Below are 19,476 nucleotides of genomic sequence, written 5' to 3'. Positions count from 1 at the left end.
TGTTTTTTGGTTATACTTTTTCTTATTTTTATACTCACTCGATTTTGCAAGTTATCGGGACACCATTTTATTGATACTTTTGGAGTGCCTCATGGGATTCAAGTATCTTTTGTTTAAAATTTTGGATGTTTTGCATACAACTTTGATAGTTAAAACATCTTATTTTGGCGATAATGACCAACAAAATTGAGTTTTAGTTGGTATATTGTACTATACTTATACATATCCTTATTAAACTAATTTTTATTTTCATATTTTTGTAGTCATATTTATGAATGTGTAATTTTATTTTATTTGATTTTGCAGGTTGTATGAGTGATGAACTTGATGTTAGAATACAATTGTGATACTCATTGTATTATTATTTTTGAGGGCCTTGTAGGGCATTAGATGATATTTTACAGGTTAATGGTGTATCTAACACCTTTTTTTATTTATCCTTTTTAAGGTGTCTTTTCTTTAGTATACTCTGATAGGGCATTAGATGATATTTTACAGGTTCATTGGTTTTGAATTTTGAATTTTTGGAGTCTTCAAGTTAAAAATACATAAATTATTTGCATTTAATGGGTATATAGAAGTAAACAAATTGTTAATTAGTCAAAATGAACATCCTAAAATTATATTTAAATAATGATTTTTTGAAGCCTCCTCTGACATATACCCCCATCATAGAACCATAGATCATTTTCTCAGGATACACAAAATTATAAATCTTTTTCTTGTGTATCCTGAGGCAAATGATCTATAGTTCTGTTATGGGGGTGTATGTTAGAGGAGGGGCATCAGATCATCACTACTCATTATATTTTGCTTTTGATGTTAATTTGAATTTCAAGTTCGTAATTATTTAGAGAAAAAAATTCATCACTCTTTAGAAAAGAAATTGGAAAAAAAAAAAAAAAAATACTAAAATCCATTTCAAATCGACTTGACTTGATCAAAAATAAGCAATTTGGTTCTTTTAGGTCGAATCGAATTCAAGATTCGTAAGTACAAAAATTTGGATATGGTCTTAACTATACGAATTTGAGTCGAATTCATATAGGGATACTTTTCTAGATTAAAAAAGATAGGGATATACTCATATTCTAACCGGATTCAACCCATTTTAAGTCTTACTGAAACTCTCAACAAGAATCCTAATCTTAATTAGATTCTAGTGATTTACTAATTTTTATCTAAATAAGATAATTGTCCCTAGCGAAAGAATCTTTCCTTATTTGAATTCTTTTAATTTTCTAATAACGAGATAGAATCCAATCCAAACTGTCATATGGCACAATATGTACCTAGTATATACCTTGGGCCTTGGGATACACATTGATCGATACCCTACCCTATTAACTATCCAGATGGGAGTGATTTTATCCCTCCACATTGACCATGTCACATAATTGCCTTCAAGACATAGATCTCATGCCTGAGTTGCCATGGATTAGGAGTCTCGATGGGTCGGTTCTGACCCCATAAATTTATTGATTTCGATTCTTATGAGACCACCGATTCTAATTAGTTCCAATATAATGGGATCCAAATCAGAGTTTTAACTCGGTCACCTGCCCGAGTCGGTTGGGCTCAGTAATTTACAACTCAACCCAAAAGTGGGATAAAAAATGAATAATGATTTTCTAACTAAAAAGTTTCAGTTGGTGAATACTCAATTGACGTGGCAGGGACATAGAACTATATATCTTTTTTCTCACGATATACAACACACATGTTTTATGAAGATGTGCATTTGTGTATCCTGAGGGCAAAAATCTACAGTTATTGCAGTGGTACACGTAAGTTGACATAAAAAATAAAACAAATTTACAATTTTGAAAAGGGTACTTTAGTAATAATTAAGAAAGAGTAAAATACGTCCAGTGGTGGCGGTTAGTACCACTATAAAAGGCAGCAGAGCACTTGGGCTTGGGCTCTTACATTTTTTTTATCTGAAAAAATCGCTGTCAGAGCAGAGAGAGAGAGAGGAGGCGGGAAGGTTTTCTCTTCGGAAACGTTTCTTCTTCATTTGCTTGGTAGTCATCCCTACTCCGCTTCATCTCTCTGATTCATGTATTTATTTTATTTTATTTATTTTTGTTACATAAACTCCATTCTGTTCTTCCTGGTTGTTTCTAGGGTTTTTTTTTTCTTCATTATTTTGTTTTTGAAATCTATGGTTATAGTATTTGTTAAATTTTATTTATGGATTTACTGTGATATGCGCGTCTAATAAAAATCATGTCAGATATTGAATATTTGCATTTCTTTTGAGAAATTTTAAAAGTTTTTTTAGATGATCTGAATTGTTTTTTTTTTTTTTTTTTTGTTGAAGTTTTCATACAATCCTATGTGATATTGAATATTTGGATTTCTTCTGAGACATTAAATTTAATTAATTAATTAATTTTAATTTTTAGGGGTGATCTTAATTGGTTTTCAGAAGTTATTTTTAACTGGGGATAAGTTTTACTTTATAGATATTTTGGATGCATAATCTTATTGCCTTAGTAGTCTTTGATTTGTACACATAGGGTTTATTGATTCTAGAGCTTTTTTGACTTCCACGTGAAATTCTGCAATATTGTTTTAAGGAAATTCATGTTGTTAAATATAATTTCTGGTGTATCTTTGGTTTTACATATTGTTCATGTAACATTGGAATTCATGGATTTCTTGTTGATAGCATGGTTAATATCTTTCATTCGATTTATATAGGACTGTTAATTTATTGTTTTCTTATTGGTTTTCTCACATTTTCAATCAATAGTTTGATAAAATTAATATTGTGGCATGTGACATGGGTGTTAAATTTTTTCTTATTGGCCTTCGTCTTCTTATCAAGTTTGATGAGTTTGGAATATGGATTTGAAGTTTGAAATTATGATTTATTTCAATTTTTTCTCATGATGTTTATTTTCCCTAGTTTCCTTTTTCTTTTTCTATATATATATATTAACTATTATTATTATTATTTTTTAAATATACATGCATGTAAGGATTACATGTCAAGGTGCTGGCTAGTGGTGCACCTCACTAAAAGCCTTTGTAATCAATTAATCAAGATGCTTCCATCACTTAGGCATTCGTTTGAATGGTTGTTAGATACTACTAGTTCTCCAGTGAGATGCCCTTTATTTTTGTTATTGGTATCTGGCATAAATAAATGAAAATGCCAAATATATATAATATATAATATATGGATTAGTAGGTCGGGAATACCTACATGGAAATATGACAAAAAACAAGTAACAAAGCTACATTAGATTAAAAAATGAGGCATATGAGAGAAAACTGAGCCTCCTCATAGACAAACAACTTCCTTTAAACACCAAATCCTCAAAGATCCCCTCTGAACACATTGTGAAATGGTGCTCACTGGAGTATAATTCCTTGGATAGAGATGCCTTTTGTATCAGCTTCCATTCCTTAAACAACCCATTGTTCCTTTCCCTCCGAATAGCCATAAAATTATGAATGGGAGAAGGCCATAAACAACTACTAATTAAACCCAGGACTGGCTTTTATCCGAGACTGCTGAAAGAAATGGCTAAGTCGGATTGTAATGACGATTGATGTGATTTGCAGATTCCCCACTTTCTTGGAGCATTGTATCAAAATTCACAACAATCCAATTTCATATATGAGGCAATCAAGAGTTATAATTTCTTTCAAGGTGTTGAAGGAACTTTTGAACCCCAAACAAATATGTGGGTAAAGGTGCATGGAAGGAGAAGAATGGGTACTTATTGTTTGATATTCTCAAAAAAAAAAAAAAAAAACTCTGGACATAGTAGACGGTTTAACAAAATATTTACTGAATACAATAACTATTTCATTTTGTTCCACGAATAAAAAAATGTCATGATTAGTTATATCTTTATATATTTTGTATGTATTTACTTTTGAAGGGACTTTAAATGATTACCCTCAAAATTACAGTGGGAAATAGAATAGCTTCTTGTATCAATGGTTATGGATAAAGGACCTAGAACAATGAATGCTTCATTTTCTCTTTTTGAGAGATAATTGGACACCTTTAGGGCTAACATTTTCCTTTCATTACATAATCCTAAATAGAATTAGAATGATTGCTTGTTCCCAAGGGCATCCCCACGTAGGTTGAAACATAGAAGCAGCTGCGCAATGAAGAAATTTGTAAGGCTTAAAACATAATCATTTTCTGCATATTTGAAGATACTGATTTTTCCCAAATTTATATTCAAATCTCCAAATGGCTTCTAAACAACAAAGGATATATTTTGACAAGTCGAGTTGTTTATGTGATGGTCCAATGAGAATATCATCTGCAAATTGTAGGTGAGGTCATCTAATTTCATAATTCTCTATCTTGAAACCTTTTTATAACACCAATTGGCACAACTCTCGTGCGGAACTTTCTTATTCCCATCTCCTTGCCATGTGACCTTTCTAATGGTGGGTTTTTGTGGGATTCTGAAAGTCATTACAAGGGTTCCACTTTCCATGGGTTGCTTCCGCTCTCCTCCCCTCCCCTCTATTTTCCATGGTTTCTTTTGGCAGTCATTTTGTCGAACTACTTTTTCTTTTGATGCCATTGCATCAAGGGCTTAAATTGTTGTTATATTTATTGACGGAGTTAACAAATTTTTTTGACCAATGGACAAAAGTTAAAAAAAAATAAAAATAAAATGCCCATTAGTACGTCCTACACCGACAACACTCTAACCTATTTTTAACTATCAATAACTCACTTCTATTCTTGTTGTTGATCACTTCTAAGTTGTAATTTATATATTATGTTTTTTTTTTTTTTTTAAAATCTCTAATTCTTTGCTTCTGCATCAAGCTCAAGAATCAACATTCAAGAAGCAAAACTTAAGGATTTTGGCAACATTCAACCTTCAAGAGTCAATAATTCAACATTCAAGTAGTAAGATTTCATTTTTTCCCCAAAATTTTGAGTTTAGGCATTCTTACATACTTGTTAAACATGCATATACAATAAATTACAGCAAAATTGGAAATAAAAAGATTACAAAATTAATTTTCTAGAATTATTGTAATAGTTGCAATTTTTTCCTACTTTTTAATATTTTTATTAAAGAACACACTTTCTTTTGGGTGCTAGCAATTGCAGATGCTATTGTCCAATCACATATGTGCACAACATATGCTAATTGCACAACATCACATATGCTATCTGACAATATCTAGTGTTACGTTGACATGTGGCATGATTCCTAAATGTTAAAATGTCTGCCACGACAACATCCAACAGTTTCGATACCGATAGGTGGCATATGCGTGCATATTATTAACTTGTGGTACAAGAGATCTTCCTGTTAGTAGTCTAGTAAGTTGTCGAATACAAAGGAAACTTTAAATTGGATAGCTAACCAAGTTACTAGAGTATATAATCCACTTTTAATGTTGATTCATTTTAGAAGAAAAAATAGGGAAAACCAGCAAGTGCCTTGAAAAGTGTTGTGCTGTGCCATGGTGTGCAAGGTTGTGTTGATATTCTGGCTCAGCAAAAACTTGAAAATTGGAAGCGCCAAAGGTAACACTTTTTATTGAAATCAGAGATCCTCCTTTGGGGCCCAATCCTAGTGTTCTGTGATGGATGTTGTGCTGATTTTTGAATTAAGCTTGACATCCTCACCTTCTGGTCACAATTTCATAGATTTAAGTGAGTGTTGTTGGAGTTATTGTAACCAAGAATCCTCCTCGGGCCCCCATATCAATGTTTTGTGAGGAGTGTCATTCTAAATGTTAAGTGGATTTTGACGTTCACATGTTTTGGTCATGATTCCTTAAATTTAAGGTGAATAACTTTCACTCCTTCCCATGGATGGATCTGTAGGGTGTTTGCTAGAGGCTTGAAATATGATGGATCACATTAGCAATGAAGATAATGGAGGTTTTCTTTTAGGTAGTAATAGATGAGCATCAGGTTTTTGGAACATAACTCTTTATTGGAGAAATGCTTATTTATATGCTAGGTAGGTTCCATTTTCTTATGGCATGAAGGGTAGTTAAGGGAAATTGACCCACCTACAAGGTAAATTTTAGTTCCTTGATTTGTTTGGCTGATATAGTGATGTATAGTTTTCTTGGGGTGATTTTACAAATTCTCCTATTCATGTTTGCAATTGACAATCATATCTACTGGTTTTACTTGGCAAAGCTCGTGTTGCTACGTTTCTCATATGTAACCTTAACTATAAGAACCTTCGACCCTTGATGTTGGTATCGCTCACTCCCCTGCTCCAAAATCAAGTGACTGCTATAGTTTCCTAAAACAATTCAATTAAATTCATTTGAACCAATTGCTTTCCTGCTGTTGTGTTGCGCGACTAAGTATGTGACATCAATTGGTGGTCAATATTCTGTCAAAGTGTGTGTTGAGAGAGGATGGATATCTTATGCTTGCTCGATGGACATATCAATGTGGGGCCCAATGTAGTGGATCTGATTGCTTGGTATAGTCATAGTGAGGTACTTTATTGTATTGAGCTGATCTAACACCTCAACGCTGCTTACGTCTATTTGTCCATTCAAGACTTTGGGTGATGTCCTTGCACCTTCTGTTGTAGCGTATGGTAGCATGTGTCAAAGGGCTATGTGAATGGACAATGAGAGGGCAATGTTCTTAAGTTAAGAGGTGATGTTGAGGCACTTGAATTGTCAAAAGCATAAGGTAAATATAAAAGCAAATAAAAAGTAGGATACATTTAGTAAAGAAGAGAACTTATTAAAAAAAAAAAAGAAAATTGACAAAAAAGAGTACTTATAAAAAATAGTAAAGAAAATTAACAGAGGAAAATTTTGACAAAGAAACATTGATCTATTTGGGGAAGTTTGTTTATGATTATCTTATTTGATTTGAAGTGCCAACATAGATATGTTGGTAAGACGTGTGGAATGTTGTTCTCATGTCCTAGGTTCAAACCCCCTTGAACCCAACTTTACTTACTAATCATTAATCTTTTACCTATAAAAAAAAATTCTTATTTGATCTAAAGTAGTCTAGTTGGTAAATATGGCTTTGCTTGGACAATGTATCTGGTGCTTTGGTGTGGAAGTGGATAGTCTTCGGAGATGTGTCATCGCAACGAAGTTTTGGTCAAGTGTCTTTGGTTGGGAAAGTGGTGTAGGTAGGGCTCCTCACTGTTGTGGCATGTGGAAAAGTATTATGAAAGTAGTACCCGTGTTTGGGTTGAAGACGAGATTCAAGGTGGGAAGAGGAGACAGAGTAAGATTTTGGGAAGATAGCTGGTGTGGCCACCGTTCCCTCATGGATGATTTCCCGACTTTGTATTCAATTTCCACGAAGAAGGGCGTACCAATTTCTAGATACAAACTTGGGTTTGATGGGACTTAGTCATGGGATTTTGGGTTTCGAAGGGTTTTCAATGATTGGGAAATCGAGGCGGTTGGGAGATTGATTAGCCGTCCTAGCTCGTATTGTTTGATGCTGAGAGAGAGGATGTTCGCATTTGGGGGGAAGCAAAAACGAGTTATTCTTGGTTAGGTCATATCGTTCTCTCCTTAGTGATGGGTCACAACTATTCCTGGAGATGGCAATATGGGAACCAAGATCACCGTCGAAGGTGGGCTTCTTTATCTGGACAATAGTTTTGGGAAGAATCCAAATGATGGACTTCTTGATGTGTAGGGGATTTTGTGGGGCAAATTGTTGTGTGTTGTAATTTAAGGATGCAAAATCAGTTGATCACACCTTGATGCATTGTTAGGTGGCTCATGATGTTTGGACACATTTCTTGGGTTTGTTTGGAGTGTTGTTTTGCTTTCCTGATTCATTAAGGGCTTGCTTTGAATCTTGGCTAGAGTTGGGGAATTTCTTTTCTGGGGTTAAAAGGGTGCTATGGAGCATCACTCACTTCACTATCTGTTTGGGCTTGTGAAGGGAATGTAAATGTAGAATTTTCAAAGGGAAGGCCATGTAGGGAGGTGGGATGTGGTGTGCTGTATTGTGAGAGAGTAGTACCTTCGTACTTGTTTTCTTCCTAGTTGGCCATCTCAGCCTGCCATGATGCAGGATGATGATGACTAACCTAGAATGATGCATATGAGCTGAAGATTAATTACTATGAATAAAGAAATCATAAAATAATCTAATACTATCATAAATCAATAAGAAAAATCTAATAAGTAATCAAAAAAAGATCCTAGGCTAAGTGACAATCCTGCAATGGTATTCGCAAATATTAAGCCAAGGGATCTTTAGGATGATAGAGCTTCCAACTAACTTTGAATCTCAATCCAATATTAATTAGGATTTTCTTGAACTCAATCAAGGGGTTTCAAGAGAGTGTTTCTAGGTTCAAGGGGTTTTATTGGCTATTGTGATGAATTCTGACAATGTCAGTTCTTTATGTATTGAAAGGGTATAAACAATGTTTTAAGATATGGAGTGTATTGAAAGGTTATACACAACGTTTGTGATGAATTCTGACAATGTTAGTTGGTTATGTATTGAAAGGGTATACACAACGTTTTACTGTTCAGGTATCATGCTAGCTATTCTTAGCATGATATTGGGGAATCTCATTGCTATTACTCAAATAAGCATGAAACTTATGCTTGCATATTCGTCCATAGGTCAAATCGGATATGTAATTATTGGAATAATTGTTGGAGACTCAAATGATGGATATGCAATCATGATAACTTAGGGATAATCAAGCTCGGACTAATGACTTTTACCACGTCAAGGTGACACTCTACCGCTGAGTTATATCCCTTCCCTACCCCCATCGAGAAATAGAACTGACTTGGTCCCCCGCTGTGATCGAATGAGAATGGATAAAAGGCTCGTGGGATTGATGTGAGGGGGTAGGGATGGTTATATTTCTGGGAGCGAACTCTAGGCGACTATGAAGTGCATGGATACAAGTTATGTGTTTTGAACAGTAACAATAAGCCCCATAGTATTATTTTCAATTGTGTGAAAGAAAGAGATTAAAATTGGCTAATTGTGAGAGGTTTGGGGATGATGCGGAGTAGTGTAAGGTTAGTTTGGGATTCACTTGGAAGAAACCTTGGGGTATAGATTTGGAAAAGAGCTAAATGAATTAAGTAGGGTTAAAGAGGAGGTTCAAATGTGGTGATGTCGAGATGTGATTTAAGGTATAATTGGGGTAGAATAGAGTTATTTGGGTGGATGGGGTAGACTCTAAGGTTCCGTCATGGTGTAATAAGGAGGATTGGATGAGTTTCTTGATTGGGTTAGAGGATTCTTGATGGGTTTAAATCAAAAGAGGAAAAAACAAAAAGAGAAGAAAAATGAAAGATTGTGATGATTACTTGGAATCAAACCAAGAAAGATGGCTTCACACTAATCTCTTGGGAGAACTAAAATGTAAATCTGTAAATTCTTAATTCATTGTCTAATGAAATAACTAAATCAAAGGCTTATATAGTGTTCTCTGACCCTAGGACTAATCTCAACCATTAAATCAAATCTATGGCTAAGATTAAAACATAAAACAATGAAATAACTAGTGGGTTTCTAATAAAATAATTGAATAACTAATTAATTCCTAAATAACCAAAACAAATAAACAGACTCATATCTCTAAAATCCATCTAGCCCATTAATGGGCTACAAAACCCATTAAATAACAGTCCAATGGGCCCTCTATGCTCCTTAAAAGCAGCTCAAATGCATCTATTCCCATCTGGGATCTTTGACCTTGAAAATTTGAAATCTTGAAGCTGAAACTTGGATGTCCTCATAAACTATTCAATTAATGATTGGCGAGGGAAACAGAAACAAAAATTATAATTGAATTTTGTAAACTTCTACAATCTATCAACACCAACATATCCACATAAAATGCACACCCTTGATTGTTGCATTTAAAAGGTATAGAAGGCTTTATACACCCTCCTTTCTCTTGAGTCTCAGTGGTTAAGCTTAAGGTCTCACAAGCTTTAGCTCTTTGAATAAGGCACAAGGCATCAATGGAAGCTTTGGTCCAAGGCATATTGATGCAGGTCCTCCTCATCACATCTGCCACAAATACCTTTCAAAACTTTGGACGACTTGCCATGTTTTGCCACCTACATCCACATCTGTCTGTCTTAGCTGTAAAGGGGTGCTATATTTTTAACAAACGAGTTGAATTGGACCTTGTGACTTTTAGATTAATCTTGGGGTTCAAATGGGAAAGTTCTTTATGCAATTAGATTAATCTTGGTCTTATGGTTCTAGCTCAACTGGGAGATCGGTCAGTCCTGTTTAAGTTTAAAAATTGGATGAACGGGCTTCAAAATTTCCTTATACAGCAAAAGGCGGGGAATCTCTTTCCCATGCATTATAAGAGAATTCCGGTAAATCCTATTTGTGGTTTCTGATTATTCTGCAATTGGTACAAGAGTCACTTTGGTGTTCAATAGATTCCAATTTTAATTCTTAATTATGATAATAGATCTAAAACTAATTTGGGATCATTAAGAGAATACCTAATTGGCCTGAAGGGTTTGACCTTCTTTGATCATTGTTATTTCATATGCTTATTTTGAACTGCTTTGTGTTCTTTCTTCTGTTGTAGTTCAGATTATAGGTAAAAGAAATTTCTGCATATTTATGATCCTTCCAACCCATTAACATACCACCTTATAGCCCTGGATGTGTTCACACCATCATCACTAAATTTGATAGCTTGTTCACAAGGACATCCATGAAGTTCGTTGAGGATGAAGAGAACAATTTTGCTCAGAGTGGCCCCACATATTTTGGTGCAATCTTCATGTCCAACCGTAGCACAAAGAAGGAATGTCTTAAGCGAAAGCTTTTTGGCCTTCCACCTGCACAAGCCAATTTTGTGAAAAAGATTAAAGCTCGAATGCCTTTATTTCTTTTTGAATATGAGGAGAGAAAACTATATGGAGTGTTTCAGGCAACTTCAGATGGTGCCATGAATATTGTCCCGGGTGCTTTCAGGTTGTCAGGGAGGCAAGTTCCTGCCCAGGTATAATCTCTAAGTTGATGATGTTTTTTTATCATACATCTTGGGGTGGCGTTATCAAAAGTTGGTGTGGCAATAGAATCTCTCTTTTTAGAATAAGTTTACAACTTTTTTCAGAGAATGCTGTTTTCTGAATTTTCTGTCTTTTCTCGTGCTTTTTTCCAGATTCTTTTCAAGACACTATGGCATTGTCATCCTCTATCTGAACATGAATTCCGCGACACTATTAAAGATAATTACTACACGGCAAATAAGTTCAATCTTGGTCTATCTAAAGATCAGGTTTGCACATTCTCTTAGTCTTGGCAAATTTTATGGATCTATATTTCAAAGCAGCTTAATTTTATTTTTTTGGTCTGAACATGTAGGTTTTCAAGCTTCTATGTTTGTTTAACTCAAGAAAGGTTAAAATACAGAAACCCCTGCGTTTATCTTCAGGTGGTATCAAGAAACAGTCTGGGAATTTGGATATGGGTAGAATCAGAGTATCTGAGGAAGGCAAGTTCGTAACAACAGATAGAGATGAAAATCAACTTAGCATTGACTATGAACCAATGAACTCGACCAATTACTCTAGGTCAAACCTAAACCTTTCAGGCGATACTGAAAAACTCATTTTAGAAACAGACCGTCCTATAACTGAAGGTCAGCATAGGTTTCCTTACACAGTACCGGATGCAGTGGAGCCACAGATACCCAATTTACTTCGTCCAACATCTCATGTAGATATTGATAACGAACATGTTAACACTCATTGTTATCCTTACCCTCCAAAGTCTCCTAGTTTTTGGTATAACCATCCATATTCTGTTGGTATGGACCACAATACTTCGGCCCAAGAACTTGTCGCTCACTCTAAGAATTCGGTAGATGGTTTCTTTCCGCTCTCCCGAAGCCAGATGAACCCATCCCGTGTTGACTTGGAAAACTTGAATATGCCGACTGTGAGACGTTACGAGTGGGATGCCAAGACTACTAACCTTGGAGATTACATTCCTCTACTTCTGAGGACCATTTTGAACCCTCTAGCACCAGAAATCTATTCCCGGAGGCTTTATATCCTAGAAACAAGAACATAGACTCTACTGATCTTGAATGTTACAGAGGCTTGTCCTTTCCCGACCCATCTGTACCTACCATGCCTTCAAGGGATGCAAATTTCAAAAGTAGATTTCCATGCTTTGCTTGTAGTCCGGGTAAGGGTACGTCCCATGTACTTGACCATCCCTTTTCTTTAGTACCAAAACATGAGTTTGGCTGTGAAGGACCATTGTACTCAAATTATGAACCTTCCGCTGCTCCTCTTTCTTTGCCTAGTGAGGGTTTTGGTGTGTATCCCTTAGATTCTCAGAACATAGATACCTATGAAGGGCTGGGGCATGATGATCCAACTACTTTTGATGACTACAGAACTCACATGAATCTACATTCTGACAATCAGGACAAGAGAACCAGTGTTTTTTCCCGCCTAACTGTGGCCCCAGAAGCTAACGTACAAGATAATGACGAATATTTGGGTAATAAACACAATATGAATATGTCGGTGAACCAACTCATGAGTGTGCTCTATCAGAGCCAAAACAGCTGGGGGAAAACACTGAAAAAATCGCAAAAACGTTTTAGCGGGCGACCTGATGATGGTGATTGTTTCGAGAACATAGCACAGACGGATATGGGTGAGGCTACTGCTCCAGGAAGAGATGAGGAAATGTGTAGTGATGAAAAACCCAAAGAGATTCCAATAGTAAATTTCAAGCGCCGGAGTAAAACCCAGAAAATGGGGGGTGGAACTGAGATGGGAGGTGCTGCTCAAGGTGCATTGCACAAGAGGAGGAAACTGGTACGGCCATCTTTCGGTAACAAGGAATTGTCGTCTGATAAAGTCATTATCAGTGAGAGAAGCACTAATGTGCTTGGGTCATCTCAAGGAATCAACAAGGATAAAGAAAATTTGGGAAGTGAACGTGCATTCGTTAGAAGTGATGGAGATGACGGCAACGGAAACGGGCCTTCTTACAATGTGGGGGCGCAGAATGGAGTTGGGTTTAAAGGCATAAACGGAAAAACAGAAAAAAATGCAAATAGTGAGAAGTTGCCTTCCCAAGAACTTCTCGGTATCAAAGATTGCTCCCTCAACATGCAATGTTGTGAGGGTGACAATGACAAAGCTGAAGAAGGCTTGGGCAAGGCACCGACGGAGTTTGTTGACATTTCCGTAAAAGAATTTGTCGGAAACCCAGAAGTATTGTATCTAGAATTCCAAACCATTCAGGCCGGCTCATCTGACGACAAAGCAGAAAGGAGCCTGAATATTGAAGATTCTGTTGTGCAAGGGCATTCCCAAGAGCTCGTTAGTATTAAAGATTGCTTCCTCAAAATGCAATGTTCATCTTTGAATGAGCCTGTTACTTGTATTGGAAATACAGAAGGATTATCTCTAGAATCCCACATCATTCAGCCCAACTCGTTCAGCGAAAAAACAGAAATAAACACAAATAGTGAGGATTCTAATGTGGAGGGGCTTTCCCACAACGTGCAATGTTCATCTCAAGATTTGTCAGCTAGTTGTGAGCCTGACAATGGCATTGCCGAAGAATGTTGCACTAAGGCAAGGCACCGCTGAGCATTTTGATATTTCTTTAGAAAAATTAGGTAAAATGGAAATACCGGCTAACTTGACTCAACTTAATGGAAGAATCAATTTCAAGATTATGCGAAAAGATGTATCTTGAGGAGTGGACAAGGGTGAAAATCAGGAGAAGAGATTTTTCAACCCTCCTAATGTTGAATGACATGAAGGCTTTGTAAAAGCAATGCAGTGGTCTCACAGAACTAGTTGGAAAGATCTAATGTTGGTAAGCTTCTTCACCACCCTTCAGTTTTGTTCTCTTGATCTTTTCAATTATCTGAAGACACTCGAGTTTTGTTTGCATGATAGAGTCAATAGTATTGTTGCATGCATTACATTTACTGTAAATCTTTGTATAAGCTTTCATACTGTTGAAACATAATGTTTTACAATCCATTTCGAGTATTTTCTTGCATTATTCTTTAGTATGTTGTTGGTAATTTAGTTGATTAAATTCAATAGATATTGGATTCAATTCAAGTTTTAAAACTTCAATCGGAACTGGAATTGATCTCCCATTTCAGGATCAAAACCGGAACTGAGTTTGATAGGTTTTGGTACTCGCTACATCCATAATGATCTAGGAATCCTTGTAAGGTTCTAATGGGTTTAAGTATTTTATTCATCCATGATTCTTCACTGACCAATATGCATACATGCATGCATTTATTGTAATATTTTCTTGGGTGATGTAGACGTAACCCATCCCGTTTTGGTGAATAGTTGAGATATCCTGTATTTTCAAACTGATGACCTGACACAGCCTTTGATCTCGATTTACTCCAATAGATTAATGAAAAACGACTTGATGTAAGGCAACCTAGGTTTTATCGATTCTAGGCTGCTTCTAATTTTTCTTCGAAAAACCCGTCATCTTTAAGATTCTATATCTATTACAACTTTCAAACCTCAAGAACAAAGATAAAATTTTAGAAAAGTAGAAGACGATGGGATTTTGAGTAGAGGTTGAAAACGATGTATTAAAAAAGATGAGGTTGAATGGATTAAAAATGTTGAAGATAGAATTGGTTATAGGTTGAAGCTGAGGGCTTTTAGTTCATTTTCCCTAGTCTATATAAGAGAAGATTCAAGGCAAGGGGCATGTCAGCAGTTGGAAAAAATGTAGGCGGTATATGTCAAATATTTCACCAAAACGTAGTGGGGTTTTTCTAGATGACCCTATTGTCTTTTTTTTCTGAAGTGAAACAGTTAAATATTTTTCTAAAAAGAAATTTTATGTTTTGAGAAATCTGAAAACAGGTATAAATTTCTTAGTTTCTATACAGGGCCTTTAGTATACAAGTAGAAGAAACAAAAAAGCAGGTTACATACATTCTACTAGCTACTACAAACACATCATGCTTCTATTAGTTGAAAAAGAAGGAAGAAAAACACAAGAAGACAATTAACACACAATTTGATATTGAAACAAGAATATTTATCAGGTTCGGAAAATATTACCTTCTGTGTGGCTGGTGTTCCTCTCCCTCAGCAGAACCTTGAAGTGGAAGGCCGGATACTCTTAAGAGCCATCATGAATTAGATGTCACCAATGACTTCAAATCATCCCCACTCCTATAGTACCTTCTGGCACCAATCATTGAGCCGAATCACAGGTTGGGTTAAGAAAAATTTACAGAAATTAAGAATAATTTTTATTATTTTGGGTAGGATTAGGTTTGTGTAATTGTTTCTATTAAGGCTTGTTATCATAGTATACCATCTAATTATATATTAAATTACAAGAATATATATATATAAACTAACAAAAGGGACAAGACAAGTTTAAGGTGTCAAAATATAAAATTAGTACAATCAAGAATCTACAGTAGGATTCATCAATTGATCATAACATCAAATTTGATGTCATCCTCATTATTCGATATCTTGTTATTAAAATGGTCATCATTTTCACTAATGTCATCTCTTGTTAGGATTGAATATGGTAAGGGTAGTAAAATTTTACCATATCTCAGCTTACTTAAAACAGTATGGATTTATCATATATATATATATATATATTAACTTTTCTTGATTCAGTTGTGAAATTTGTGTTTTAATCATGGATGAAAAAACCCATGATTTAATTTCCAACTTTTCCAACAGAGTCATTGAATTTGCTGACTATGATTGGACTCTATTTATTTTTTTGGTTTGGATTTACCCACAAAAAATCGGGTTGATGGGTTATTAGTAATGTATAATTTATGTAAAATGCACTTCCTATTCTTTTTTAAAGAAGACTCATGGAGAAGGTAGAGATGATAATATTGAGTTTTGAATTTAAAAGAAGGTATAGATGATAATGTCGATCACGATATCCTTGACCATTTAGTCAGATTTAATTTAGAGAGATTCTATTTTGACACCAACTTTTGCTAAAAGCACTGCAATTCTTATGTAAATCAGGGATGAGTTCACACATCTTGGGATGCTCTTAGGAAAAGTTGATGTGGCAATAGAAGCTCTCTTTATTTATTACCGTTAATTTAGATTTCACTAATCAACATGATTTCAAGTCTCAGTTGAGACATTAATTCAGCCAATATGTTAAAATATCGGTTGAGTCAGCTGGTAGAATTGTTTTATTTTATATGCATATATTTTTATGATTTTAAGAATTTCAATATAAATATTTATTAGTTTTATATTTTTAAAATTCAATTAAATTTGTGACTAGCCATCGAATCAACTTTTAATGGAAGGCCAATTACTTAAAGAGACCAACTAGTTGCTACACATTAGCTAGAATTGATTGCACTCCAATCTAAAATTTTTGCTTATTTTCACCTATACAAATTAAAAAACGATCCCATCCCTACTTGTTACATTCTAGAAAAAAAATTACACAAATAGTTAAGATAAATAATCCATCATTACAACGGGTTTCTGCAGATTTTTATTCTAGTCATGGATCATGAAGGTTTGAAAATTGAAGATATAGTTTATGAAGCTTTGATGTTGTGGTCACTATGAAAAAAAATGTTTTTAACTTTCTATTTTTGGGGTGCAATCTTAATAAATCTAGTTCAAGTAAATTTTTTACAGTGAAAGAGTGCAATTGGTACTGGGTGATGTGCAACTAGTTAGGTCTCATTCTTTAATTACTTTGAAATCTAAGTCAATATATGTAATAAATCAGTTTGGGAAAGATCGATTCAGTTAGTTCAATTCTTTTGATGTATGAAAGAAGAATTCAATGGCTTTTGCTACTACTACGACTTTCTCAAGTACGGGTTTTTATGGTATTTATTTCCAAGTAAGAAATTGTATCCATTTGTGTATAATAAAGATTAGTCAATTAAAATAAATTTAGTATTAAAGGTAGAAATATGTATTGGGTTTCATGGTATTAAATGAAGAGGCTTACAGTCTCTCTTGAGTCGTGACCATGGGGTATTAAATCTTGTGCGTTTGTCATCTCAGGTATTGTACAGCAACAATATGGATATACAGGACAATCACATATCTCGTTAGATGTCTCTAACAATATTTTAAAAATCTCAATCAAATCAGTAAAACTTGGTCGAGTCAATTGGAGATTTTATAGATTTTGATTAATTTTTTTTTTTTTTTTTTTTTTTCAGAATTTAAATATTTATTATGTAAATAAAATATAATTTTATTAAAAAATTATAAATAATTTAATAAGAATATATGTAAATCAATCATTCTAAACCGAGTTAAATAGTTGTCTCGTCCAATACGAGTTGACTCATCCATGGACAAGATGAGACGGCAAACAAAGTTTTGAAACCATGGTCGTGACACTGAAACTTAACGAGGGTAATTTTGTAAATTAGAGATGTCCTAAATACAAGTGGGCTCATGTGATTGGTCAATTCTGGATCAAGATCTGTGAGGAATTTTTTCACCCCCCTAAACAATGGGTTTGAATTGCTTATTCGGAATCTAAGGACCTTCACCAAGCATTCCCCAAATTGATAAATTGATTTACTTCTTTTTAAATTAGATCAACTATGGATCAATCATATCTTCAACTCCTAATATGGGTAAAGATCTAGTTACTCATTTCTTGCCATTAAAACACAAAAATCCAACAAAGTAGAACATGTATCTCAAGGATATTGAGATAAATCCTGACCGTTAGATGTCAATATATATATATATATATTTTTTTTTAAAGTCATGTTTCATGAGTTAATGATCCCATACCCATTCTTAGTTCTTACTCCCTCCCTGTTTTAGATGACCGGACAAGAAATTTACATTATAATACATTACAGGGTCAGGATCCCTTGACATAAACTTTACTATGTCAAAGAAGTATTTAGTTTAGATTCTTAAAATTCAATTCAAGTCAAGTTTAGTCAAACTGCAAATAGGAATATCTCAATCCTAATTCATATATATATATTTTATTTATCGAATCTGCTTGTTCAAACCTACATTTCATCAATTTGTTATCGAATCCAAATATTAAGATCCCATAAGAACCTATAGTGTAAGGATCAGAACAGAATTTTTCCAAAAATTCTTCGAATAAGAGATCGGTCATTTAAATTGGTGATTTATGGATTAATAACATTTATACCTACCATCTCAAAATTTTATCTTCAATTCTGAAGAACAAGAAAGGCTTTTTTAGGAAGGTTGAAGATGATGAGTTTTGTTTTTTTTTTTTTTTTTTTGAGGGGTGGGGGAAGAAACCAAGAAAGCATCATTAAACTAAGAATTTTCTATGCTTCAATACAAGGCCTTAATAGAAATAGAAAAAAAACAAGAAAACAGGTTCAGCAATATTACCTTGTGCATCACATCCTACCAAAGATTCTGCTCCCACTGCAGAACCCCTTGTGTTCAACTGATCAATTGTTATTCTTCAATTTGAGAGATTTGGTAGTTGTTTTAAAGATGATCAACCAACTGATGATGATGATGAAGGTGATGAAGAGGTAGGTCTTGGGGAATCTTATTTCCTGTACCCGTCAACTCCCAAGTCTATTTTGAACTTCCTTAGAAGGAAATGTCTCTCTTGATATTTATTTCTTAATAACGAAGTGAAGACTTATGAATATCAAGTCAACCTTGAAATGGAAAGGAAACTGGGTACTCTAAGTGGGCTATCAATGGGCAGGTTGGAACCCAGTCCAAAAGAGGAGCTGGGCTTGAACTTAGACCAACCTTGTATCATTGTTGGGCTATAGTCCACTAAGCCCTAACTCGACCTTAACAGGTTTGGGTCAAATAAAATGACTAAAACAGTTGAATAACAAAATTTGTATGTGTGTGAAGATTACATTTATATGTTCACCCATGCATTACATCCTACAATTGCTTATCAATTGTTAAGAGGTTCGGTTTGTTTTAAGGATGCCCAGAGATCTAATGACGATGAAGCTGGTAAAGGGGTTTGGGGGGGTTTGGGGAATCCTCTTTCCTGCAATAAAGTGTTACATCCAATCTATTTGCCCAACATTGCCTAATGATGTTGCCCACGATTGGGACTACATTCAATTGAGGTTAGGTTCATTAATTGAAGCAAATATGGATCGGATTCAAGTGGATAACTTCACCTTGAAGTAATCCAATTGGATCACAATTGGGCCTTATTCTCTAGGGGACATTAGAAGCATGGAGAGCCAAGGGTTGCGTCGATTTTGGCAACTCTCTCTTCAAGAAAGCAGCCCTTTATCTAGTATTATTAAGTCTTGAAATTTCCTAGGATTTTAGTTTAAATTCTGTTACTACTTATCTTGGACAATGGGAGAGTTAGTAGGAGCATTCACTCTCAATTTTCTCTATAAATAGAGGCACTCATAACGTGGATAGATCAAACCTTATTATGAATTTTGTTTAAGTTGTAGTGAGCATTGCTCCCCTTGGAAATCTAGGATTGTTCCCTATCAAAACCTACAA

At 34.7% G+C, this 19,476-nt stretch overlaps 1 protein-coding gene and 1 long non-coding RNA gene across 4 annotated transcripts; one reads left to right on the top strand and one right to left on the bottom strand.

The window, feature by feature from the left end:
* Positions 1-5,095: 5,095 nt before the first annotated feature.
* LOC147388186 (uncharacterized) lies at positions 5,096-18,699 on the bottom strand. 3 transcript variants are annotated; one of them, XR_015171475.1, is made up of 3 exons: positions 15,058-15,481; positions 10,060-10,806; positions 5,096-9,999 (listed from the first exon to the last, which is right to left on the bottom strand). It is a non-coding gene; the product is annotated as an uncharacterized LOC147388186 (long non-coding RNA). The 3 variants fall into 3 exon arrangements; XR_015171474.1 differs by lacking the exon at positions 5,096-9,999 and adding an exon at positions 18,364-18,699 and having other exon boundaries at positions 10,455-10,806; positions 15,058-15,183; XR_015171473.1 differs by lacking the exon at positions 5,096-9,999 and having other exon boundaries at positions 10,455-10,806; positions 15,058-15,532.
* LOC147388187 (uncharacterized) lies at positions 10,680-12,046 on the top strand. Its single transcript, XM_086421620.1, has 3 exons — positions 10,680-10,970; positions 11,133-11,249; positions 11,336-12,046. Exons 1-3 carry the CDS (start codon positions 10,680-10,682, stop codon positions 12,044-12,046), a joined length of 1,119 nt encoding a protein of 372 aa, XP_086277746.1.
* Positions 18,700-19,476: the final 777 nt, after the last annotated feature.

The sequence above is a fragment of the Akebia trifoliata genome, chromosome 13 (genome assembly GCF_017979445.1).
Source record: "Akebia trifoliata isolate Shusen 1 chromosome 13, ASM1797944v1, whole genome shotgun sequence".
Taxonomy (NCBI): domain Eukaryota; kingdom Viridiplantae; phylum Streptophyta; class Magnoliopsida; order Ranunculales; family Lardizabalaceae; genus Akebia; species Akebia trifoliata.
This window is presented reverse-complemented; position numbering and strand designations above follow the sequence as displayed.